This window comes from Zophobas morio, unplaced genomic scaffold (assembly GCF_036711695.1).
Source record: "Zophobas morio isolate AGI-343-1 ecotype UQ-CSIRO unplaced genomic scaffold, CSIRO_AGI_Zmor_V1 ptg000008l, whole genome shotgun sequence".
NCBI classification, from domain to species: domain Eukaryota; kingdom Metazoa; phylum Arthropoda; class Insecta; order Coleoptera; family Tenebrionidae; genus Zophobas; species Zophobas morio.
The window spans coordinates 8871183-8894513 of NW_026972113.1; the positions used below are offsets into that span (position 1 = coordinate 8871183).

The 23331-nt window shown below is 31.3% G+C and overlaps 1 protein-coding gene across 1 annotated transcript in view; it reads right to left on the minus strand.

The window, feature by feature from the left end:
* The window catches only part of LOC135124787 (uncharacterized), a 49075-nt gene that overhangs the window by 25071 nt on the left and 673 nt on the right, over positions 1-23331 (minus strand). Inside the window, exons 2-3 of the mRNA XM_064050003.1 lie at positions 17175-17280; positions 4154-4280 (exon numbers count right to left, since the gene is read on the minus strand). Of these exons, the coding sequence (XP_063906073.1) occupies positions 4154-4280; positions 17175-17260 (213 nt within the window). The 5' untranslated portion in view covers positions 17261-17280. The remainder of the gene's footprint in view (positions 1-4153; positions 4281-17174; positions 17281-23331) is intronic.

Here is a 23331-nt window from a genome sequence, read left to right on the forward strand (position 1 = left end):
TGGAAGATCATCTACAATTTAACATCAATTTTTACTCCATCAAACCCATTTCAACTATTTTTTTGGAAAATTTTTGAAAATTTTGAATTCAGCTTTCGTGTTTATTGGAACAGACATCGTGACGGCGATTTCGGATTTATAACTGGCGGAAGATTATTTACAATTCGAACTCCAATTTCCAGTCGATTTAACCCATTTTAATCATTTTTTTGGAAAATTTTTGGAAATTTTCAATTTGGTTTCCGTGTTTGTTGGACCACATATCGTGAAGGCTATTTCAGATTTGTCACTGATGGACGATCATCTACAATTTAACACCAATTTTTACTCCATCAAACCCATTTCAACTATTTTTTTGGAAATTTTTGAAAATTTTGAATTCGCTTTTCATGTTTATTGGAACAGATGTCGTGACGACGATTTCAGATTTGTAACTGGTGGAAGATTATCTACAATTTAACACCAAATTTCGGTCGATTGAACCAATTTTGACAATTTTTTTGGAAAATTTCAATTCACTTTTTTTGTTTATTGGATCAGATATCGTGACGGCGATTTCAAATTTGTAACTAATGGAAAATCATCTACAATTTAACAACAATTTTTACTCGATTAAACCCATTTCAATACTTTTTTTGGAAAATTTTGAATTCAGTTTTCAAGTTTATTGGAAGAGACATCGTGACGGCGATATGAAATTTGTAACTGGCGGAAGATCGCATACAATTTGACACCAATTTTCAGTCACTTGAACCTATTTGAACCACTTTTTTGGAAAATTTTGGAAAATTTTGAATGAACTTGTCGTGTTTATTGGAATAGACATCGTGACGGCTATTTCAGATTTGTAACTGGCGGAAGATCGCATACAATTTGACACCAATTATTAGTCGATTGAACCACTTCTTTGGAAAATTTTTGTAAATTTGGAATTCACTTTTCTTGTTTATTCGAGTAGACTGATATCGTGACGCCGATTTCAGATTTGTAACTTGTGGAAGAATATCTACAATTTGGCACCAATTTACAGTGTATTGAACCAATTTAAACGATTTTTTTGAAAAACTTTTGAAAATTTTGAATTCAATTTTGATTAATTGAAACAGACATCGTGATGGCGATTTGAGATTTGTAACTGACGGAAGATCACATACAATTTGACACCAATTTTAGTCAATTGAACCAATTTGAACCACTTTTTGGAAAATTTTGAATTCACTTTTCATGTTTATTGGAACAGATGTCGTGACGGCGATTTCGGACTTTTAACTGGCAGAAGATTATCCACAATTCGACCCCAATTTCTAGTCGATAGAACCCATTTTAACCATTTTTTGGAAAATTTTTGAAAAATTTGAATTTACGTTTCGTGTTTTAACTGGATATCGTGACAGCATTTTCAGATTTATAACCAGTGGAAAATAATCTAAAATTTGACACCAATTTTGAGTCGATTGAACCCATTTTAACCATTTTTTTTTGGAAAAGTTTTGGAAATTTTGAAGTCAATTTTCATGATATCGTGTCGGCGTTTTGAGGTGTGTATCTGGTGAAAGATAATAAACAATTTGACACCAATTTTCAATTGATTTAACAAATTTAAACCACTTTTTTGGAAAATTTTTGAAAATTTTTCATTTAATTTTCGTCTTTATTGGAACAAATATCGTGACGGCGATTTCAGGTTTGTGACTGTCGAAAGATCATCAACAATTTGACTCCAATTTTCAGTCGATTGATCCTAGTTCAACCATTTTTTGAAATCTTTTGGAAATTTTGAATTCATTTTTCGTGTTTATTGGACCAGATGTCGTGACGGCGATTTCGGATTTGTAACTGGCGGAAGATTATCTACAATTCGACTCCAATTTCCAGTCGACTGAACCCATTTTAATAATTTTTTTGGAAAATTTTTGCAAATTTTGAATTTAATTTTCGTGTTTATTGGAACAGATGTCGTGACGGTGATTTCGGATTTGTAACTGGCGGAAGATTATCTACAATTCGACTCCAATTTCCAGTTGATTGAACCCATTTTAATAATTTTTTTCGAAATTTTGAATTTACTTTTCGTGTTTGTTGTACCAGATACCGTGACGGTGATTTTATCCATCTTAGTAATATTTTTGGAAAATTTTTGGAAATTTTGAAATCAGTTTTCGTGTTTATTGAAACACATCGTGACGGCGATTTTAGATTTGTAATTGGGGAACCATCGCATACACTTTGACACCAATTTTCAGTCGATTGAACCAATTTAAACCAATTTTTGAAAATTTGGAATTCACTTTTCTTGTTTATTCGAGCAGATATCGTGACGGCGCTTTCAGATTTGTAACTTGCGGAAGATTATATACAATTTGGCACCAATTTACAGTGGATTGAGCCAATTTCGACTATTGTTGTGAAAATTTTTGGAAATCTTGAATTCAGCTTTCGTGTTTATTGGACCAGATATCGTGAGGGCGATTTCATATTTGTAATTAATGGAAGGTTATCTAGAGTTTAACACCAATTTTTACTCGATTTAACCCATTTCAACCATTTTTTTGGAAAATCTTTGAAAACTTTGAATTCAGCTTTCGGAATTGGAACAGACATCGTGATGGCGATTTGAGATTTGTAACTGGCGGAAGATCGCATACAATTTCACACCAATTTTCAGTCAACTGAACCAATTTGAACCATTTTTTTGGAAAATTTTGAATTAACTTTTCGTATTTATTGGAATAGATGTCGTGACGGCGATTTCGAATTTGTGATTGGCAGAAGATTATCTACAATTCGACTTCAATTTCCACTCGATTGAACTCATTTTAATCATTTTTTGGAAAATTTTGGAAATTTTGAATTTACTTTGTTTGTGTTTGTTGGACAAGATATCGTGACGGCGATTTCAGATTTGTCACTGATGGAAGATCATCTACAACTTAACACCAATTTTTACTCGATCAAACCCATTTCAACAATTTTTTTTGGAAAATTTTTGAAAATTTTGAATTCAGCTTTCGTGTTTATTTGAACAGATATCGTGACGGCGATTTCAGATTTATAACTAGCGGAAGATCACATACAATTTGACACCAATTTTCAGTCGATTGAACCAATTTAACAATTTTTCTGGAAATTTTGAATTAATTTTTCGTGTTTATTGAAACAGACATCGTGACGGCGATTTCGAATTTGTAATTGGTGGAAGATTATCTATAATTTGACACCAATTTTTGGACGATTTAACCAATTTGAACCACTTTTTTGGAAAATTTTTGAAATAAATTTAAATCTAGTCAGTGTCTATAAATATGGTATGGCAAAGTGGTAAAATTTTTGTGCACAATTCGAACCTTTTAAAAATGGGGGGGCTATGAATTTTGAAGTACACTATTTTTTTCCATCGAAATCCAATAATTTGAAAGCTGTTGAAGTATATAGGGTGTTACATTTAAAAAATTTCGATCTCATTTAAATTAATACATTTCTTTTTTATACGTAGCACCCTGTATATTTTAATGGAATTATATTCCTTATAAAAAAGGACCTAATGATTATAATCAGTAGATTTGAAAAAAATGACCCCATTTAAAACAATTCAACTCCGCCATATTTGAAAATGGATTTGAAATTTTGTACAAAACTTTTAAGATAACTTGCCTTCACAAACTCATAGAAAATTTAACAGTACTTCGACTTATTTATACAGGGTGATTAAGTTTGAAAGTTGTCAGTTTTCTTATGTTTTTCAAGTGTATTTTTATTTTTCTCTTTTAATTACATGTCTACAAACGAACTTTCTTTTAATTCCAGATTTGTTGAATTCTCTTAGCATTAAGCCAAACGCCATGTTTGAAAATGTTATGAAATAAGGAGTGTCCCAATTAAAAAATCTTCTTGTCGATATCAGCGAGTGAAATGTGTTTATTTACAATTTTCCACAGAAAAAAGTATCACATATATTATTGTTGACCTACTCTAAGTCGGAAATCGTTTAACAAAGCACTCTTGCGTGACATTAAAATTTAAAAGACGAGTAGGTGTTTCTGCGGAAGGTTAGGAGAAAGTAATAGGTGAATTTGCAGCCTTGAACAATAGAAAGACATTCATTTGATCATTAAAAAAATAATCACGAACTTACAACGCACTTGTTCGCACTTACCACAATTCGACTATCATTAATCACCTTCGTAGTATAAAACGAACACCTCGGAGGAACATTCATGCACCATTTGTAGTGCCTCACTGTGGAATTCCTCAGGAAAGACTCCGTCACGTTGACGATAAACCTGAAAAAAAACGCCTAAAGACAAACAAAGACACAACTTAACCGAAACAATTGAGGATATTCAATTTGAGCTAATTAGATTCAACGAGATGGTGCCCCCCGGCTGTACACCATTGTAAATTTCTCAAAATCGCGTGCAACTTTTCCTGTTGTCCAGCTGGCTTTGCTTTCCGGAAGCATAACCGACTCACTTTCCTCGATAATCCTGTTATAATTCTAGAAACATCGACAGCGAGTGTCTTTTCACTTTTGTTGGAATGTTGCGGTGCTCATAAACAACCTTAAAATCTAGAAAAAGTGCTGCGCTGAACTTTGTCCTAAATTAGAACGTGAGGTGGTTTTGGCGAGTCAAGGATTCGATTACAATTTTTTTTTTTTGAAGGTGGGTTATGTAAGACGGATGTCCGTTCATAAACGGTGTGTAAATCGCTGATGGGTGATCTGATGGAGATTTGGTGATTGCGCCCACTCAATGTCACAGGTGGTCACTTTCTTTCATTATGTTTATAAATTTATTATACATTTTAATTAAAAATTGTGTGGTTTGAGGGTTTTTCTAGAGGCGAAGCTGTGAAATATGATTTTTTTCCTAGAAGATTTACTGGTTTATTAGGAGTGAAAGTCGATGCTGGTGCATTAAATATGAAATGATTTTTCAAATTTCATTTGGAATTAATGCAACGTGTCTTATGTAATTGTTTGGAATTTTTACAGGTAGTTCACTGGTGTTTTTAAATTGTGTTACATAAATGTAATTTCTAATTAAATTGAAGATGATTTTCTCTATTTCCAATTGGAATTTTAAGAGAAAATTTTTATGTTAAAAGACCATAAATGCATAGTTAAATGTCAAATGTTGACTATAGAGGCTATTAATAGTCGCCATTTCGCAAATATCGATCGATCAGTAAACAGAGACGTCGGGAATTATGCAAATGAACTTACGTACCAAAGAAAAAAAATACAGTTTGTTATTAAATTGTAAAATTCTTTCAAAAACAAAACACAGAAAGCTCTAAAAGTTCGATCACAATTCTTTCAAACGATATTAAAAACAAAACACACGGAAATTCTAAGATTCTTTCACATTGTTGAAAGTTCGTTCACAGTCTTCAAAAAGCTCCTATAGAACTCAAAGATTTCTTAACCAGGGTTGTCAAGATTTTTTCAATTTTTTTTTAAATAAAACGCAATGGACCCCGAAGATTCTTTCACATTATTAAAAAAAGACATCAGTTAGCCTTAAGATTCTTTCAAACTATTTCAAAAACTAAGGCACATTAGACTCTTTTAAACTCTTTCAAAAATAAAACAGACGGGACCTCGAAGATTCTTTCAAATTCTTTTTAAAAACGCCACTGAAGGACACTAAGATCTTTCCAAATTCTTTCAAAAACAAAATGCAAGTGAGTCTTTCACATATTAAAAAAGACACTAGGTGGATTTAAAATTCTTTCAAATTTTTTCAATAACCAAACACTAGGGTTGCCAACACTTTTTCAAATTCTTTCAAAACTAAAACGCAGTGAACGTCGAAGATTCTTTCACAGTATTAAAAAATACATCAATGAGCCCTAAAATTCTTTCAAACTATTTTAAAACTAAAGCACACTAAATTCTTTTAAACTCTTCCAAAAACAGAACGTCAGGGTTGCCGAGCTTTTTTCAAATTCTTTCAAAAATAAAACACAATTGACTCTGAAGGTTCTTTTGAAAATACAAGGGATTCCTAAAATTTTTCCACGTATTTAAAAAAAAAAACACTAAGGCCCACTAAATTCTAAAAGAAAATCAGGTGTTCCTTGAGAATTTCCAAATTCTTTAAAAAATAAAATACACGAGATTTCGAAGTTTCTTTCAAACTTTAGAAAACCCTAGGATTCTTAAAAAAAGGAAATTTTTCACATATTAAAAAAGACACTAGGACGATGTAAAATTCTTTCAAACTTTTTCAAAAACAAAACACCAGACTTGGCCAGGTTTATTTCAAATTCTTTTAAAATAAATACAGAATATTCTTTCATATTTTTAAAAAATGAGATCCTTTCAAACTATTTGCAAAAACCAGACTCAAAGGACTCCTTAGAAGATTTCTTCCCATAGTTTAAAAAATAGACCGAGAGAACGCTAAGATTCTTTTAAACTCTTTCAAAAACAGAACATCAGGTGTTCCCCGAGAATTTTCAGAATTCTTTCAAAATTAAAGCACACAGACTCCCAAGATTCTTTCACAGTCTTTAAAAAAACCACTAGAGGATTCTAAGATACTTTCAATTTCTTTCAAAAGCAGAATACAAGGGAGTCTTAAAAAAACACTAGATGGATTTAGAATTCTTTCAAACTTTTTCAAAAGCAAAACAGCCGAGTTGCCGAGTTTTTTTTTAAATTCTTTCAAAAATAAAACACAATTGACTGTGAAGATTCTTTTCAAAATACAAGGGATAAAATTCGTCCACGTATTAAAAAAAAAAACACTGTGGCCCACTAAATTCTTAAAAAAAAATCAGGTGTTTCCTGAGAATTTCCAAATTCTTTAAAAAATAAAATACACGAGATTTCGAAGTTTCTTTCAAACTTTAGAAAACCCTAGGATTCTTAAAAAAAGGGATATTTTTCACATATTAAAAAAGACACTAGGACGATGTAAAATTCCTTCAAACTTTTTCAAAAACAAAACACCAGACTTGCCCAGGTTTTTTTCAAATTCTTTTAAAATAAATACAGAATATTCTTTCGTATTCCTTAAAAAATGAGATCCTTTCAAACTATTTGCAAAAATCAGACTCAAAGGACTCTTTAGAAGATTTCTTCCCATAGTTTAAAAAATAGACACTAAAGAACGCTAAGATTCTTTTAAACTTTTTCCAAAAACAGAACGTCAGGTGTTCCCCGAAAATTTTCCGAATTCTTTCAAAATTAAAGCACAACAGCTCCCAAGATTCTTCCACAGTCTTTGAAAAAGCCACTAGAGGATCCTAAGATACTTTCAATTTTTTTCAAAAACAGAATACAAGGGAGTTTTAAAAAAACACTAGGTGGATTTAGAATTCTTTCAAACTTTTTCAAAAACAAAACAGCAGGGTTACCGAGTGTTTTCAAATTCTTTCAAAAATAAAACACAATTGACTCTGAAGATTCTTTTCAAAATACAAGGGATTCCTAAAATTCTTCCACGTATTTAAAAAAAAACACTAAGGCCCACTAAATTCTTAAAAAAAACAGGTGTTCCCTGAGAATTTCCAAATTCTTTGAAAAACAAAATACACGAGATTTCGAAGTTTCTTTCAAACTTTAGAAAACCCTAGGATTCTTAAAAAAAAGGAAACTTTTCACATATTAAACGATTAAACTTTTTCAAAAACAAAACACCAGACTTGCCCAGGTTTTTTCAAATTCTTTTAAAATAAATACAGAATATCCTTTCATATTCCTTAAAAAATGAAGTCCTTTCAAACTATTTGCAAAACCAAGACGCAAAGGACTCCTTAGAAGATTTCTTCCCATAGTTTAAAAAAAATAGACACTAAAGAACGCTAAGATTCTTTTAAACTCTTTCAAAAACAGAACATCAGGTGTTACCCGAGAATTTTCGGAATTCTTTCAAAAATAAAACACACCGACACCCACGATTCTTTCACAGTCTTTTTAAAAAAGCCACTAGAGAACCATTAGATTTTTTTAATTTCTTTCAAAAAGAGAATACAAGGGAGTCTTTCACGTATGAACAAAAGACACTTGGTGGATTTAGAATTCTTTCAAACTTTTTCAAAAAAAAAGAACTCAACAGGGTTGCCGAGCTTTTTCCAAATTCTTTCAAAAATAAAACACAGTGGAACCTGAAGATTCTTCTCAAAAGACAAGGGACTCCTAAAATTATTCCACGTATTTAAAAAAGATAATTAAGGCCCACTAAATTCTTAAAAAAAATCAGGTGTTCCCAGAGATTTTTTCCCAATACTTTCAAAACTTAAATCCACGAGATTTCGAAGATTTTTTCAGTCTTTACTAAAAAAAAAACTCTAGAAAACCCTTGGATTCTTAAAAAAAAGGAAGTTTTTCACGGATGAAAAAAATTGGTCTACAGAACTGTCCTCGCCCCTGAAGTGCAGCCAAATAAATCTCCCTTCTCTTTAAAATTATCGGTCTTTTAGCGATTTTGCAGCCTATTTGACTTGAATTTTTTCTTGAGTTTTCAATTTTTAATGTTCAATTTCTAGATTTTTCAGTTTTTCATATCTTGACGTTTTCCAGAAAAACGAGTACAGTCCAAAATTATTGAATAATAGATTGACTTTATGTTTTTTATTATAAAGGGATATTCTTTGGCCAAAAAATTGTTGAAAGAAAACTACGTGTATAAAGAAAAAAAAGAACAAAGATTAAGCCCCACCCACCCGCCCCAATCTCAATTGTGATGGGTTTCATATGACAATTTTTTGTAGAGAAACGAGGATTTTGCAACTAAACTCCGCCCTTGAGCTCACACAATGAATAAAACATTCATCACAATTGAGAAGGGGTGGGTGGGCGGTACATATATTTTGCCCATTTTTTTCTTAATATACGAAGTCTTCTGTTCCCAACAAGAAACTGAAAACATGTTTAACTATCCTGTTGTTGAAAGAAAACTATATATCAAAAAAACAAACATTTAGCCCCACTCACCCACCCCAATCTCAATTGTGATGAGTTTCATATGGTAATTTCATGTAGAGAAATGAGGATTTTGTAATTAAACTCCGCCCTTGAGCTCACACAATGAATAAAACATTCATCACAATTGAGAAGGGGTGGGTGGGCGGGGCTTATATTTTGCCCATTTTTTCTTAATATACGAAGTCTTCTTTTCCCAACAAGAAACTGAAAACATGTTGAACTGTCTTGTTCTTGAAACAAAACTTTCTGTAGATAAAAAAAACAAAGATTAAGCCCCACCCAGCCACCCCAAACTCAATTGTGATGAGTTTCATATGGTAATTTCTTGTAGAAAAATGAGGATTTTGCAACTAAACTCCGCCCTTGAGCTCACACGACGAATAAAATATTCATCACAATTGAGAAGGGGTGGGTGGGCGGGGCTTATATTTTGTCCATTTTTTTCTTAATATACGAAGTCTTCTGTTCCAAGAAGAAACTGTAAACATGTTTAACTATCCTGTTGTTGAAAGAAAACTATATATCAAAAAAACAAAGATTAAGCCCCACCCACCCGCCCTAATCTCAATTGTGATGAGTTTCATATGGTAATTTCTTGTAGAAAAATGAGGATTTTGCAACAAAACTCCGCCCTTGAGCTCACACGGCGAATAAAATATTCATCACAATTGAGAAGGGGTGGGTGGGCGGGGTTTATATTTTATCCATTTTTTCTTAATATACGAAATCTTCTTTTCCCAACAAGAAACTGAAAACATGTTTAACTATCCTGTTGTTGAAAGAAAACTATATATATAAAAAAAAACAAAGAAAGAAAACTACGTACATATATATAAAAAAAGAACAAAGATTAAGGCCAACCAACCCGCCCCAATTTCAATTATGATCAGATTCAGATGGTAATTTCTTGTAGAAAAATGAGGATTTTGCAACTAAACTCCGCCCTTCAACTCACGATGAATAAAACATTCAATACAATTGAGAAGGGGTGGGTGGGCGGGGTCTATATTTTGTCCTTTTTTTTTCTTAATATACGAAGTGTTCTTTTCTCAACAAGAAACTGAAAACATGTTTAACTATCCTGATGTTGAAAGAAAATTCTATAAAAATAAAAAAGAACAAAGATTTTTCAGAAACAAAACACCTGTAGTGTCCCCGTTTTTTTCAAATTCTTTTAAAATAAATATACAATAAACTCCGAAGATTGTTTCGGATTCTTTAAAAAAATAAGATCCTTTCAAACTATTTCCAAAACAAAACACACAGGACTCGTTTGAAGATTCTTCCACATAGTTTAACAAATAGACACTGAAATTTAAAAATAAAATGTCAAATTTCTACGAGAATGTTTCCAATTATTTCAAAAATAAAACACAAATTACAAATATCTGCAATCAATAACTAAATCTGACACGGGGATGGAATTGATTTAACAATAAATTTCCTGAATACTACTCTGATCACAGAGGTTATTTGAGCATAAATTTTATTACCACTGTATATTTAGTTAGAAGTCGCAATAACAGAAAATAGAACAAATACGAATTAAAAAAAACTAAAAAATATTAGATATAAAAACCAAAAAATTAACAAATTCAAATTGCTGGAAAGCATGTTGAAACGACAATAAAATGACAATCTAAAATTAAGTAAGTAGAATAAATTATGAATGCAGTAACCTATGCAACAAAAAAAGGTAAAAGCAATTTTTCGACTGATTAAAAAAGATGCTTAAATTAAGACTGGGTGGAGATCTACAAATCGAAAAAAAATCAAGCTGAATAACTATCGTTAGACCATCAGATCGAATTATATAAAAGAAAAAAAGAAAAAAGAATACCCGCCGCAGGGAAACAAACAGAAAGTCAACAACTTTGCATTATAAAGAACACGACAAGTAGCACAAAGAAAAAAACAACAAAGTTAAAACAGCACAGCGGGACGCAGAAAAAAATCGTCAAAATTGGAGATTCACCAAAATTACGTAACAAGCCATGTTAACACGCGAAAACACAAGGAAAAATCCTGAAAACCCCCAAGCAACGTAACGGGAAAAAGCAAATAAATCCGTCAGCCTTGAACACCAAATTACATGCAGTTGCCACTTTTTGACACCCAAGATAACTTATACAACGTTGCAAAACATCTATAATTGAAACGAGGTTAACGTGTTAGTCGCCAAACATAATTTTTCTATAGTGTATCGCCCAACTAGTTACAAAACAAACTCTTTCACCAAATACATACGAGCAAACAGATAGTACTTTTACTTTCGTTACAAATGCTGCTTCAGAAGTCTGACACATATTCCGTAATGGGAACATTAAATACTTGTTCCGCTTTTCCGCTTCTGATATTTCGATGCGTATACATCTGGACTGTATTATTATTACATTTCCAATGTTAGACGTGACGACGAAAACACAAATATTATGGCTTAATTGCGGTCTTCTTCTCAACAGTGGGTTTAGTAATGCGTAAAAATAATCACTGGTTCGGAATTTGGACTTGAACTTGTAACGATTTCAAATCGCAGTGGAACATATTTTTCAGATATTGATGATGCACCTGAAACGCGTCCTGAAGTAAACATGTTTTTAATTTTCGTCTTCCTGGAACGCTTTTGTTGCATGGAATCTCTACAATTTCCATTTCAGTATTCAGTATTGAGTTCAAGATGCAGCTAACTGAAGCAAAAGTGACTGCGATATGTAGAAAAATATGTCTATTGTGTGTACAGAACTCGTAAGCAATGCATTCCGCCTCTATTCCTGTTAAAATTTGATTGTCTGTCTGTCCGTCTGTCTGTCTGTCTGCCGTCACGAGTTTTCGTTACACAGGCAATCTCCGAAAGTACTGGGCCGATTGTTGTCAAATTTTGTATTTATATTGGGTACATCATGTACAAGGTAAATGTGATGACGTCACTTCAAAATTGTACATAGTAAATGGGTCTTAAATTGTATAAAATAACACAGTCCTACATATGTAGTTTTTGGAAAAAAAAAAAATCAAAATCTTAATTTAACTGAGTTATCTGACATGCGAATTCTCCATAAATAATTGACGTTGTTCGTGCATCGTCGGTCCTAAAACTACTAATTATTATCACTTCGACAAATGTAAATAAAAATTCGCTTGAAAGCGTCACAATTCTGCGAATATTAATTCACCGCTTCTCCCTGGTTTTGGTGAATCGATTAACTCTTGAATGCAGTTTCCGTGGTGACGGATGGACCTCGCGTTGCAGCAAATAACTCGCTGCATTTCACGATACAAAGCGATTATTGCATTCGCATCGCTGGAGCTAATGAATGAAAATATTTCGAGCCAATTAGATGTGAACAAGTGTCGACAATAAGCTGCGCTTGCTGTGTGTAATAAATGCCTCTCAATAGATTCGTGTTTTCAACAATATAAAAAAAATATGTGACGCAGTACAGCTAATCGTTATCAACAAAATTTAGAAAAAGGACGGAAGTAAATTTAGTGCTCTCTGGACGAAAGAGAAATTCCGCAAATTACTATAATGGTGGTTGAGTACTGTGCTTAAAATTATTAATTAGCATGTTTAGATGTTAAAGTGTTAAGTGCAATTATTTCTTTGGTTTTCTTTGAGAAAGGATATTTTAAAATTTTAGGAGATTAAATACAATGAAAGAATATTTCAAAGTTTAAATTCTGGAAATGAGGAGAAAATTTGGTTGTGTTTTAGAAAAAAAAATATGAATAATACCAGTTATAGTGTAAGAAAAAAAATTTTTTTAACCAGCTGAGCTAATAATACAAAAGAATGTTATTTTATAAAATTCGAGTACGATTTACCATGCAAAATTTTGAGGTGATGTTATTGAATTGTTGGTGGGGATGATTAGACAAATTTTGATTAAGGTTGAACAAATAGAAATATGAAGATCTGATAAATAGAAAAATTGAAGTATCGAAAAATCGAAAAATGGAAAAATTGAAACATCGAAATAGCCCAAAATATAAAAAACGAATGGTATTAACTGAAAAATTTGTAAGTTAAAATAAAACAAAATCGAATTAAATTGAGAAATCGAAACGCTGAAAAACTGAAAATTCGAAAAATTTAAAAACTGGAAAATCGCAAAATCGAAAAATCAAATATTTTACGAAGCAGAAAATAAAAAAATACAAAAAAATGAAGAATCAAAAATTTAAAAAAACTGAAAAACTGAAAGATTGAAATAATGAAAAATTGAAAAATTCATAATATGCCAAAAGCAAAATTGCAACGTTGAAAAATTGGGAAATGTTGAATTTAAAAATCGGAAAATTGGAAAATCAAACTGAAAACTCAAAAATTTTAAAAATCCAATAATTGAAAAATAGTAAAATGTAGAAATCGAGAAATTGAGGAATCGGAAAATCAAAACATCGAAATTTCGATAAATTGAGAATTCGAAAAATTTCAAAATCTGAAAATTCAAAATGTTTAAAAACCGAAAAATTGAATAAAATCGAAAAATCAAATATTGTAAAAATCATAAAATTGAAAATCCGATAAATCTAAGACCTAGTCGAAAAATCGAAAGATCGAGAAATCGAAATACAAAAAAAACTGAAAAATCTAAAATTTAAAAATCTGAAAATTTGAAAATTAGAAATATTGAAAACCAAAAAAGCGAGAAATTGAAAATCTAAACTTTTGAAAATTGAAAAATCAAGATATAAAAAATTGAAAAAATTGAAACAAAATTGAAGAATTGCAAAATTGGAAAAATCACGAAATCTTAACACTGATTAAACCGAAAAATAGAAAAATCGAAGACCTGAAAAATATAAAAATCGAGAAATCGAGCATTTGAAAAATTTAAATTAAAAAAAATTGCAAAATTTGATTAATCAGAAAATCGAAAAATCAAGAAATTGAACAACCGAAAAATCGAAACAAGGAAATCTCGATAAATTGAGAAATCAACAAGTTGAAAAACTGAAAATTCGAAAAGTTTATAGACTAGAAAAATTGAAAAATCCAAAAATCAAATGCATATTGTAAAAATCAGAAAATTGAAAATCCGAAAAAAATAAAATCTAGGAGTCAAAAAGTCGAAAGATCGAGAAATTGAGACATTAAAAACTGAAAAATTAAGAAATCGAAAAGTCTAAAATTTTAAAAATTGAACAATCAGAATATCGAAAAATTGAAAAAATCGAGAAATCGTAACATCAAAAAATGGGAAACCGAAAAATTAAAATATCGGAAAATCCAAAAATCGAAAAGTCGAAAAATTGAAGAACCGAAATATTGAAAAATCATAAAACTCAGATCGAAAAATTGAAGAATCGGAAAATTGAAAAATTAAAAAATCGAAACATTAAGAAATTCAACAACTGAAACATCGAAATCTCGATAAATTGAGAATGGAAAAACTGAAGAACTGAAAAATTTTAAAAATCCAATAATTGAAAAATAGAAAAATGTAGAAATCGAAAAATTCGAAACGTTTAAAAACCGAAAAATTGAATAAAATCGAAATATCAAATATAGTAAAAATCAGAAAACTGAAAATCCGAAAAATCCAAGACCTAGTCAAAAAATCGAAAGATCGAGAAATCGAAATACCAAAAAACTGAAAAATCTAAAATTTAAAAATCTGAAAATTTGAAAGATAGAAATATTGAAAACCAAAAAAGCGAGAAATCGAAAATCTAAAATTTTAAAAATTGAAAAATCAAAATACTATAAAAAATTTGAAAAACTGAAACAAAATTGGAAAAATCACGAAAAAATGGAAATGATTAAATGTACAAATCGAAAAATAGAAGTATCGAATACCTGAAAAATATAAAAATCGATAAATCGAGCAATCGAAAAATCAAAATTTAAAAAAATTGAAAAATTGATTAATCAGAAAATCAAAAAATGGAGAAATCGAAATAGCTCCACATCGAAAAATCGAAAAGTAAAAAAACCGGAAAATTCATAAGTTGCAATAAAAAAAATCGATAAATCGAAAAATCGAGAAATTGAACAACTGAAAAATCGAAACAAGGAAATCACGATAAATTGAGAAATCAAAAGTGGAAAAACTGAAAATTCGAAAAGTTTATAAATCGAAAAATTGAAAAATCCAAAAATCAAATACATATTGTAAAAATCAGAAAATTGAAAATCCGAAAAATCTAAAATCTAGGAGTCGAAAAATCGAAAGATCGAAAAATTAGAATATCGAAAAATTGAAAAAATCAAGAAATCGTAACATCAAAAAATGGGAACAACCATTAAAGTTAAAAATCGAAAAATTGAAAATCTTAAAAGTAAAATATCAGAAAATCCAAAAATCGAAAAGTCGAAAAATCGAAGAACCGAAATATTGAAAAATCATAAAACTGAGATCGAAAAATTGAAGAATCGGAAAATTGAAAAATTAAAAAATCGAAATATCAAGAAATTCAACAACAGAAACATCGAAATCTAGACAAATTCAGAATGAAAAATAGAAAAATCTGGAAATCGAGAAATTTGAAACGTTTAAAAACCGAAAAATTGAATAAAATCGAAAAATAAAATATAGTAAAAATCAGAAAACTGAAAATCCGAAAAATCTAAGACCTAGTCGAAAAATCGAAAGATCGAGAAATCGAAATACCAAAAAACTGAAAAATCTAAAATTTAAAAAATTGAAAAATCAAAATATAAAAAATTGGAAAAATTGAAACAAAATTGAAGAATTGCAAAATTGAAAAAATCGAGAAATCGTAACATCAAAAAATGATTAAATTTAAAAATCGAAAAAGTAAAATATTGGAAAATTGAAGGATTAAAAAATCGAAGCATCAAGAAATTGAACAACCGAAACATCGAAATTTCGACAAATTGAGAATGGAAAAACTGAAGAACTGAAAATTAAAAAAATAAAACAAAATGAAGAATTTAAAAATCAAATATTATAAAAATCAGAGAATTGGAAAACCGAAAAGTCTAAAACCTGGAAGTCAAAAAATCTAAAGATCGAGAAATTTAAAAAATCGAAAAAATTGACGAATAGAAATATTGAAGAACTGAAAAATCGGAAATAGAAAAATCTAAGATTTTAAAAATTAACAAATTAAAATATCGAAAAACCGAAAAAGTCGGAAAAGCAAAAAGTCGGAAAATCCAAAAATCGAAAAGTCGAAAATCGAAGAACCGAAATATTGAAAAATAATAAGCTGAGATATCTAAAAATTTAAAAATTGAAAAAAAATTGAAGAACCAAAAAATCGAAAAATCAAAAAATCAAAAATCTGAAAAATAGAAAAATTGAAAAATCCCAACACTAAAATATCGAAGAATTGAGTGGTGGAAAAATTGGAAATCGAGAAATTAAAAAACTGAAAATTCGAAAAAATTGAGAAATCGATAGTCGAAATATCTCGAAATTAAAAAATCGAAAAACTGAAAATAATATATCTCTAATTCTGATTTTTCTAAAAAAATCTAGACGCCTGGGATAAAAAACTCGACACGGATTTATAGACCACGGATGGAAGAGGACGTTAGTTTATAAAATTTAAATAACATTGTTGGTGGGGATGAGCAGACAAATTTTGGGTATCATTTTAGTATTTACATGATATTCCTAACATACATACTAAATTTGACAACAATCGGTCCGGTAGTTTCGGAAATTACCTATCTAATAAAAATCCGGGCAAACGGAAAACAGAGAACATGATATGTCGAGAAAACATAAAAGTAGCCAACTGCTGATGGACTCCATTACAGTATTTCCTTAGCTTAGGCTCGGGAAATAAAAAGTTGTGGAGAAGAAAAAATTGAAGTAGGTGTTGTCGAAATTTGCAATCTTTTATTGAGTTTAATTAATTATTATATTTTGAAAAAATTATTGAACGTTCTTTGGATAGAACTTGAACTTAAAACTTAGCATTTATGATATTATTGATGTCATTGATAAACAACCGAAATAGCGGTGGATCCAGATGAAACCCTGTGGTGTCTTTTCGATCAAAAAAAAAAGACTTCTGGTGGACTATGAAACTACTTATTTTTACGATTATGGTCATAATGGTATTAAATTGATTTTACACAGCTTTCTGATTGGTCCTGACCTAACTTGACCTGACATCGCATGACTAAAAAATTACTTTTAACAGCCCTAGCGTCTGGAAAACATCGTCTGATAATTTTCTGTAGTAGATTATAAACTTGCGCCGTGTACAGGGCCGTAACTTATCGTATTCCCTCGGGCCAATTTTCCGAATTATTTACCTGTGCTCCTCCTGACACACGTGCTCCCCCCTCGGCCTCCCCCAAGCCGTGCCTGCAGCCAGAGCCACCAGAATTACATTCCACATTCCTGCACCTCCTGATCAACCTGCAACAAAGCCCAGACCAGGAAATCACAATCCATTAATTTTTTTCCTTCACGAAAAACTGGTCGACCGAATTTCGGTTCCTTTCCAAACAAACGTTTTTTAATCCGCATTTACATAATACGACACGTTAGACCGTCGCCACAAAGCACACAGTGAAAAATCGTCGCCTAATTAAATAAATTAATCGAACAATCGGCGAAAATTTCGCATTACTTAACCAGAGGCCCAGACACGTAATTAATTTTTTCGGGCCGTTTCCAAATCTATAACGAGTGCTTTAGCATTGGCCTACATCCGCACAAATCCAATTTTTCATTAATGCGGCGATTGCAAAATGCAAGAATGTAATATTGTCATGCCGTTTCGGATGAAAGGTTAAACGAGGAATTTCGTAATTCCGTCAAAACATCCGATCGGTCAATTAATTTCGAGCCGAATCTGCATTTCTACATCTCTAATTTATGTTTTTCGTGGTTTCGCTTCGCTGGAATTTAAAGCAGTGTGAATTGTTCGACGAGTAAGTGAACTTTCGACGACATTGCAAAATTTACAGGGTTAATGTCAGGTTTGAAGGAAAGTTTATGCATGGACGGATTTGCGGTTGTTTACGGTAGAAAAATCCGCGGGATAAATAACGGGTTTGAAGTCGTCGGCGATGCTAAATTGGAGTGTGTTAATTATGAATGACACAAATGTCGAAATGTCGAACAGTTTTTAATTGGGTTGGGAGTGTTTGGAGAGATACATGGAGGAACAGTTTTAATTTTTAATAAAACTTTGTTTTTAAATTTAAAACTCACTGCAACAAGCTTGGTTTAATGCCAGTGGAAATGTCAAAGTCACAACATAAAATTTAACGATTAAAGAAAAATTAAGGTTTGAGTAACTACATGTATCACAAGGTTCACGTTACTGAGTTATGACTATGTGTAACAAAATGAAAAATTGTCCGATAAAGAAAAAAAAATATTCAAATGTGAGTAACATGACGAAGGAAAATTATACAAAAGGCAAAGAATCAACGGAGAGAGAAGAAATAAAACAGTTTTTGTGAGAAAATTTGAATCCTAAATAAAATAAAAGTTATTGATTTCTATTTCATTTTTGAAAATATTTAAATTTAAGAAATTAATGAAAAGGAAAACACAAACGAAAACAAAATATAAAAAACTGATCATTAAAATAACAGACAATATAGTAAGGGAAGTTTAAGTAAAATAAGGATAAATTTTTATCGAAGAATTCATTTAATATAAATAGACCGCTGACTAAGATAAGATCAACTCAAGTCAAGTCAAGTCAAGTCAATTTAGGTCAAGTGTAGTCAGGTCAAATCAAGTCAGGGTCAAATGAAGCCAAATCGAGTCAAGTCAGGTCACGTCCAGTCAGGTCAAATAAAGTTGTGTGAAGTTAAGTTGAGTCAAGTCAAGTCAAATTAGGTCAGGTCAAGTGAAATCAGGTCGAAGCAAGTCAGGTCAGGTGAAGTCAGGTCAGGTGAAGTTAAGTCAGGCTAAATCAAGGCATTTTACATTTTGTCAGACAAAATGTAAGCCCGCCCACCCACTCTATCTAGAGTGTGATGATTTTTTTTTATTCGCCGTGAACCAAGGGGGCGGAGCTTAACTGCAAAATACTTATTTCCTTACAAGAAATTAAAAACATATTTTTGAGTATCGTGTTATTCAAAGAATACCATGTATATTAAAAAAAATCCAAAATATAAACCCCGCCCACCCACCCACCCCATCTCAATTGTGGTGATTTTTTTATTATTAGAAACTTAAAACACGTTTAAAATGGTAAATTTTTGTAAGGAAATATGGATTTTGCAATTAGGCTCCGCCCCTAGGTCTTCCAACGAATGAAAACTTCATTACTATTTAGATGGGTGGGCCTAATGTTTGGCTTTAATTTTTCCTTAAATATATGAACATAGTATTTTTTAATAACATGATACTGTAAAACATGTCTTACATGGTAATTTCTTGTGGAGAAACAAGAATTTTGCATTAAGCTTCGCCCTCTTGGCTCACGACGAATAAAAAAATCATCAGAAATGAGACAGGGTGGGTGGTCGGGGCTTATATTTTGTCTAGTTTCTTAATATACGTATTCGCCTTTTCAGATTTAAAATGGTAAATTCTTCTACACAAATACAGATCTTGCAATTAAGCCCCGCCCCTCGATCTGACAACGAATGAAAAATTCATCACAATTGAGAATTGAGATCGGGGCGGGTATGGGTGGGGTCTAATCTTTGGCTTTATTTTTTTCTTAATATACATAGTATTCTTTGAACAACCCGATTTTCTAAAACGTGTTTTTCATTTTTCGCAGGGAAAATAAGGATTTTGCAGTTAAAATCGTCACAATTGAGATAGGGTGGGTGGGCGGGGCTACATTTTGCCTTTTTTTCTTAGTATGTGTAGACTTATTTCGACAATAACAAACTTAAAACATGTCTAAAATGGTAAATTACATTGAACATTGAAGTATCAACGGCAATTTGGCAACGGGGTGTATAAATGTCAGGTGAAGCCAAGTAGGATCAAGTCAAGTCAAGTGAAGTCAAGTCAAGTCAAGTCAGGATACGTTAGGTCACGTTAAGTCAGTTGAAGTCACGTTGAATGAAATAGAAAACAGATTTATAAAACATGTTGATTTAAGTCAGGTTAGGTCAGATCAAGTCAAAGCAAGTTAGGTCCAGTCAAGTCAGATCAGTGAAGTCGAGTCGAGTCAATTTAGGTTAAGTAATGTCTAGTCATGTCAGGGCAACTCAAGTTAGGTCAAACCAAGTGAAGTCAACTTAAGTCAAGTCAGGTCAAATTAAGTCAGCTTAAGTCAAGTAAAGCCAAGTCGAGTTAATTCCGGTCACGTCCAGTTAGATCAAGTCAAGTCAAATTGAGTGAAGTCAGGTCAAGTCAAATTAGGTCAGGTCAAGTGAAGTCAGGTCGAAGTTTGTATTCCTCCATATCCGTCTATATTTTTTAACTCCTTCCATAGCCGTGTAAAGGCATCTATTTCTTTAGATTTGGGTCTATATGCTTCTATTTCGTTATGTATCCTTCTAAATCTTTCTATATCGGTCCATATCCTTCCAGATGCATTTATATTTATCTATATCGTTCTATGTCATTCTATGGCCGTCTATTTACTATTATATCATTCCACATCCGACTATATCCGTCTATATTTCTCCGATATTGGTCTATATCTTTCTACATCTTATATGTTTCTATATATTTCCAGCTTGCCGTCTAAGCCATCTTTCTTTATACTTCATTCTATATTCTTCAATTTCGATTTGTATCCTTTCAATTCCTTCAATATCCGTTCATATCCGACGACATTCATCTATATCTGTCTATATACGTCTATACTTTTCTATATCCTTCTAATTTGGTCTATATCCTCCAATGTTCTTTTATATCCGTCTATATCTTCCGATATTCATCTATATGCGTCAGCATCCTTCTATGTCCATCTATATCCTTCTATATCAGTCCCAAGAGACGTTTATTTTATCCGAAATTTTCTTAGGATTCCAAATCTGTTTCTATATCATTCTATATCCATCTACACCCGTCCATGTCCGTTTCTATTCTTCCATAGCCGTCTAAAGCCATCTATATCCTTACATTTGGGTCTGTATGCTTCTATTTCTTTCTGTATCCTTCCAAATCCTTCTATATCCGTCCATATCATTCCATATGTATTTATATTTGTCTATATCGTTCTATATTATTCTATAGCCGTCTATTTGATATTATATCCTTCTATATCCGACTATATCCATCTATATTTCTCCGATATCTGTCTATATTATTCTACATCCATCTATATGCTTTCAAATCTTTTCCATACCCGTCTAAAGCCATCTATGTCCTTATATTTCATTCTACATACTTCAATTTCGATTTGTTCCTTCAAAATCCTTCAATATCTGTTCATATCCGACTACATTCATTTCCCATGCATCTATATCTGTCTATATTGTTCGATGTGATTCTATAGCCCTCCATTTACTATTATATCCATCCATATCCGGATATATCTATCTATATTTTTCCGATGTCCGACTTTATTTTTCTAAATCAGTCTATATGCTTCTAGATCTTTCCATACACGTCTAAAGCCATCTGAGTCCTTATATTTCGTTCTGAATAATTCTATTTCGATTTCTATCCGTTTATGTCCGACAATGTTCGTCTATATCTGTCTATATACGTCTATACTTTTCTTACTTTTCTATATCCTTCTAATTCGCTCTATATCCCCCAATATTCTTCTATATCCGGCTACATCCGTCTATATCATCCTATATCCTTCTATATCAGCCGAAGAGACGTTTATTTTATCGGATATTTTCAGATCACGAATTGCTGCTTCTATATCCTTCTGTATTCGTTTGAATTCTTCCATATCTGTCTATATATTTTTATCTTCTTCCATATAGTCATCTAAAGCCATCTATATCCGTAGATTTGGGTCTAAATGCTTCTATTTCGTTTCGTATTCTTCCAAATTCTTCTATATTGGTCCATATCCTTTCATATGCATCTATATCTGTCTATATTGTTCGATATCATTCTATAGCCCTCTATTTACTATTGTATCTATCCATATCTGACTATATCCGCATATATTTCTCCGACGTCCGACTATATTTTTCTACATCTGTCTATATGCTTCTATATCTCTCCATAGACGTCTAATGTGTCCTTATATTTCGTTCTATATACTTATACTTCCATTTGTATCCTTCCAAATCCTTCAACATCAATTTATATCTCCCGATATCCGTCTAGATCCATCTACATCCTCATATATCCATCTAAATCCTTCTATGTCAGGCATTTCTGCTTCTATATTCTTCTATATCCTTCTATGTCCATTTGTGTTCTTCCAAATCTGTCTATAATTTTTATCCCGTCCGAAAACCGTCTAAACCCATCTATATTTTCACATTTGGGTCTATATGCTCGAATTACGTATGTCTGCTTCTACATCCTTCTATATCTGTTTACATCTGTCTATGTCCATCTATATCCTTCTATATTCGTTTGTATTTTTCCTTATCCGTCTATATATTTTTATCTCTTTCCATAGCCGTCTAAAGCCATCTGTATACTTACATTGGAGTCTATATACTTCTATGTCGTTCTATATTATTCTATAGCCGTCTATTTACTATTATATCCTTCCATATCCAACTATATCCATATATATTTTTCCATAGCCGTCGATATCCATCTGTATCCTATATTTCGGCCTCTATGCTTCTATGTCGATCTATATTCTCCCAAATCTTTCTATTTCCTTCTATATTTAAAATCCAAAAGCAAATATTTGTTTTATAAATTATTAAAAAAACACAAAAAAATAATATGTATGAATCATATACATAGGAAAATAAAAAATTTAGTAAAAAATGTAGAACATGAACAGCAACAAAATTTAACGAATTGATTGAGGAAATGCACTTAGAATTGTAGATAAAAAATGCTTTTAAATTATAATATTCGGACAGAAAAATGAAATAGACAGATCAAATTTTTATTTCAATAAATATAATAGGAAAATGATATGTCTTCGAGGTAAAAGAGAAAAAAGGGGATTTTAATTACATTAAAAGAATAAAAAATAAATAAAACAAGAAATTACCATGACAGAAAAAAATAAGGTGTGTAAATTGTTTGAAAAGAAATAGTAGAAGAAATTGTCAAATAAGCACGACTTAAGCTTAAAAAATCATCATACAATAAAAGTGAAAAGTAAAATAAGACACAACAGAGCGAAAAAAACACAGAAAAATTTATAACCAAGCATGAAAAAGTTGGAAACATTTTGAAAATGTACGTATTAATTAAATTAAAAACAAACAGTGATTATCGTAACGAGGAAGCAAAAACAATCAAAGAAAAATGAAAAACGGAGAAAGATAAAAACAGAACAGACAAAACAAAAAACATGTGAGTAAACAAAATCAGTAGCCCCCAGTAGGAAGTACAAACTAAGTGCTTTTTCGCAGTTTCTTAATATGAATAACT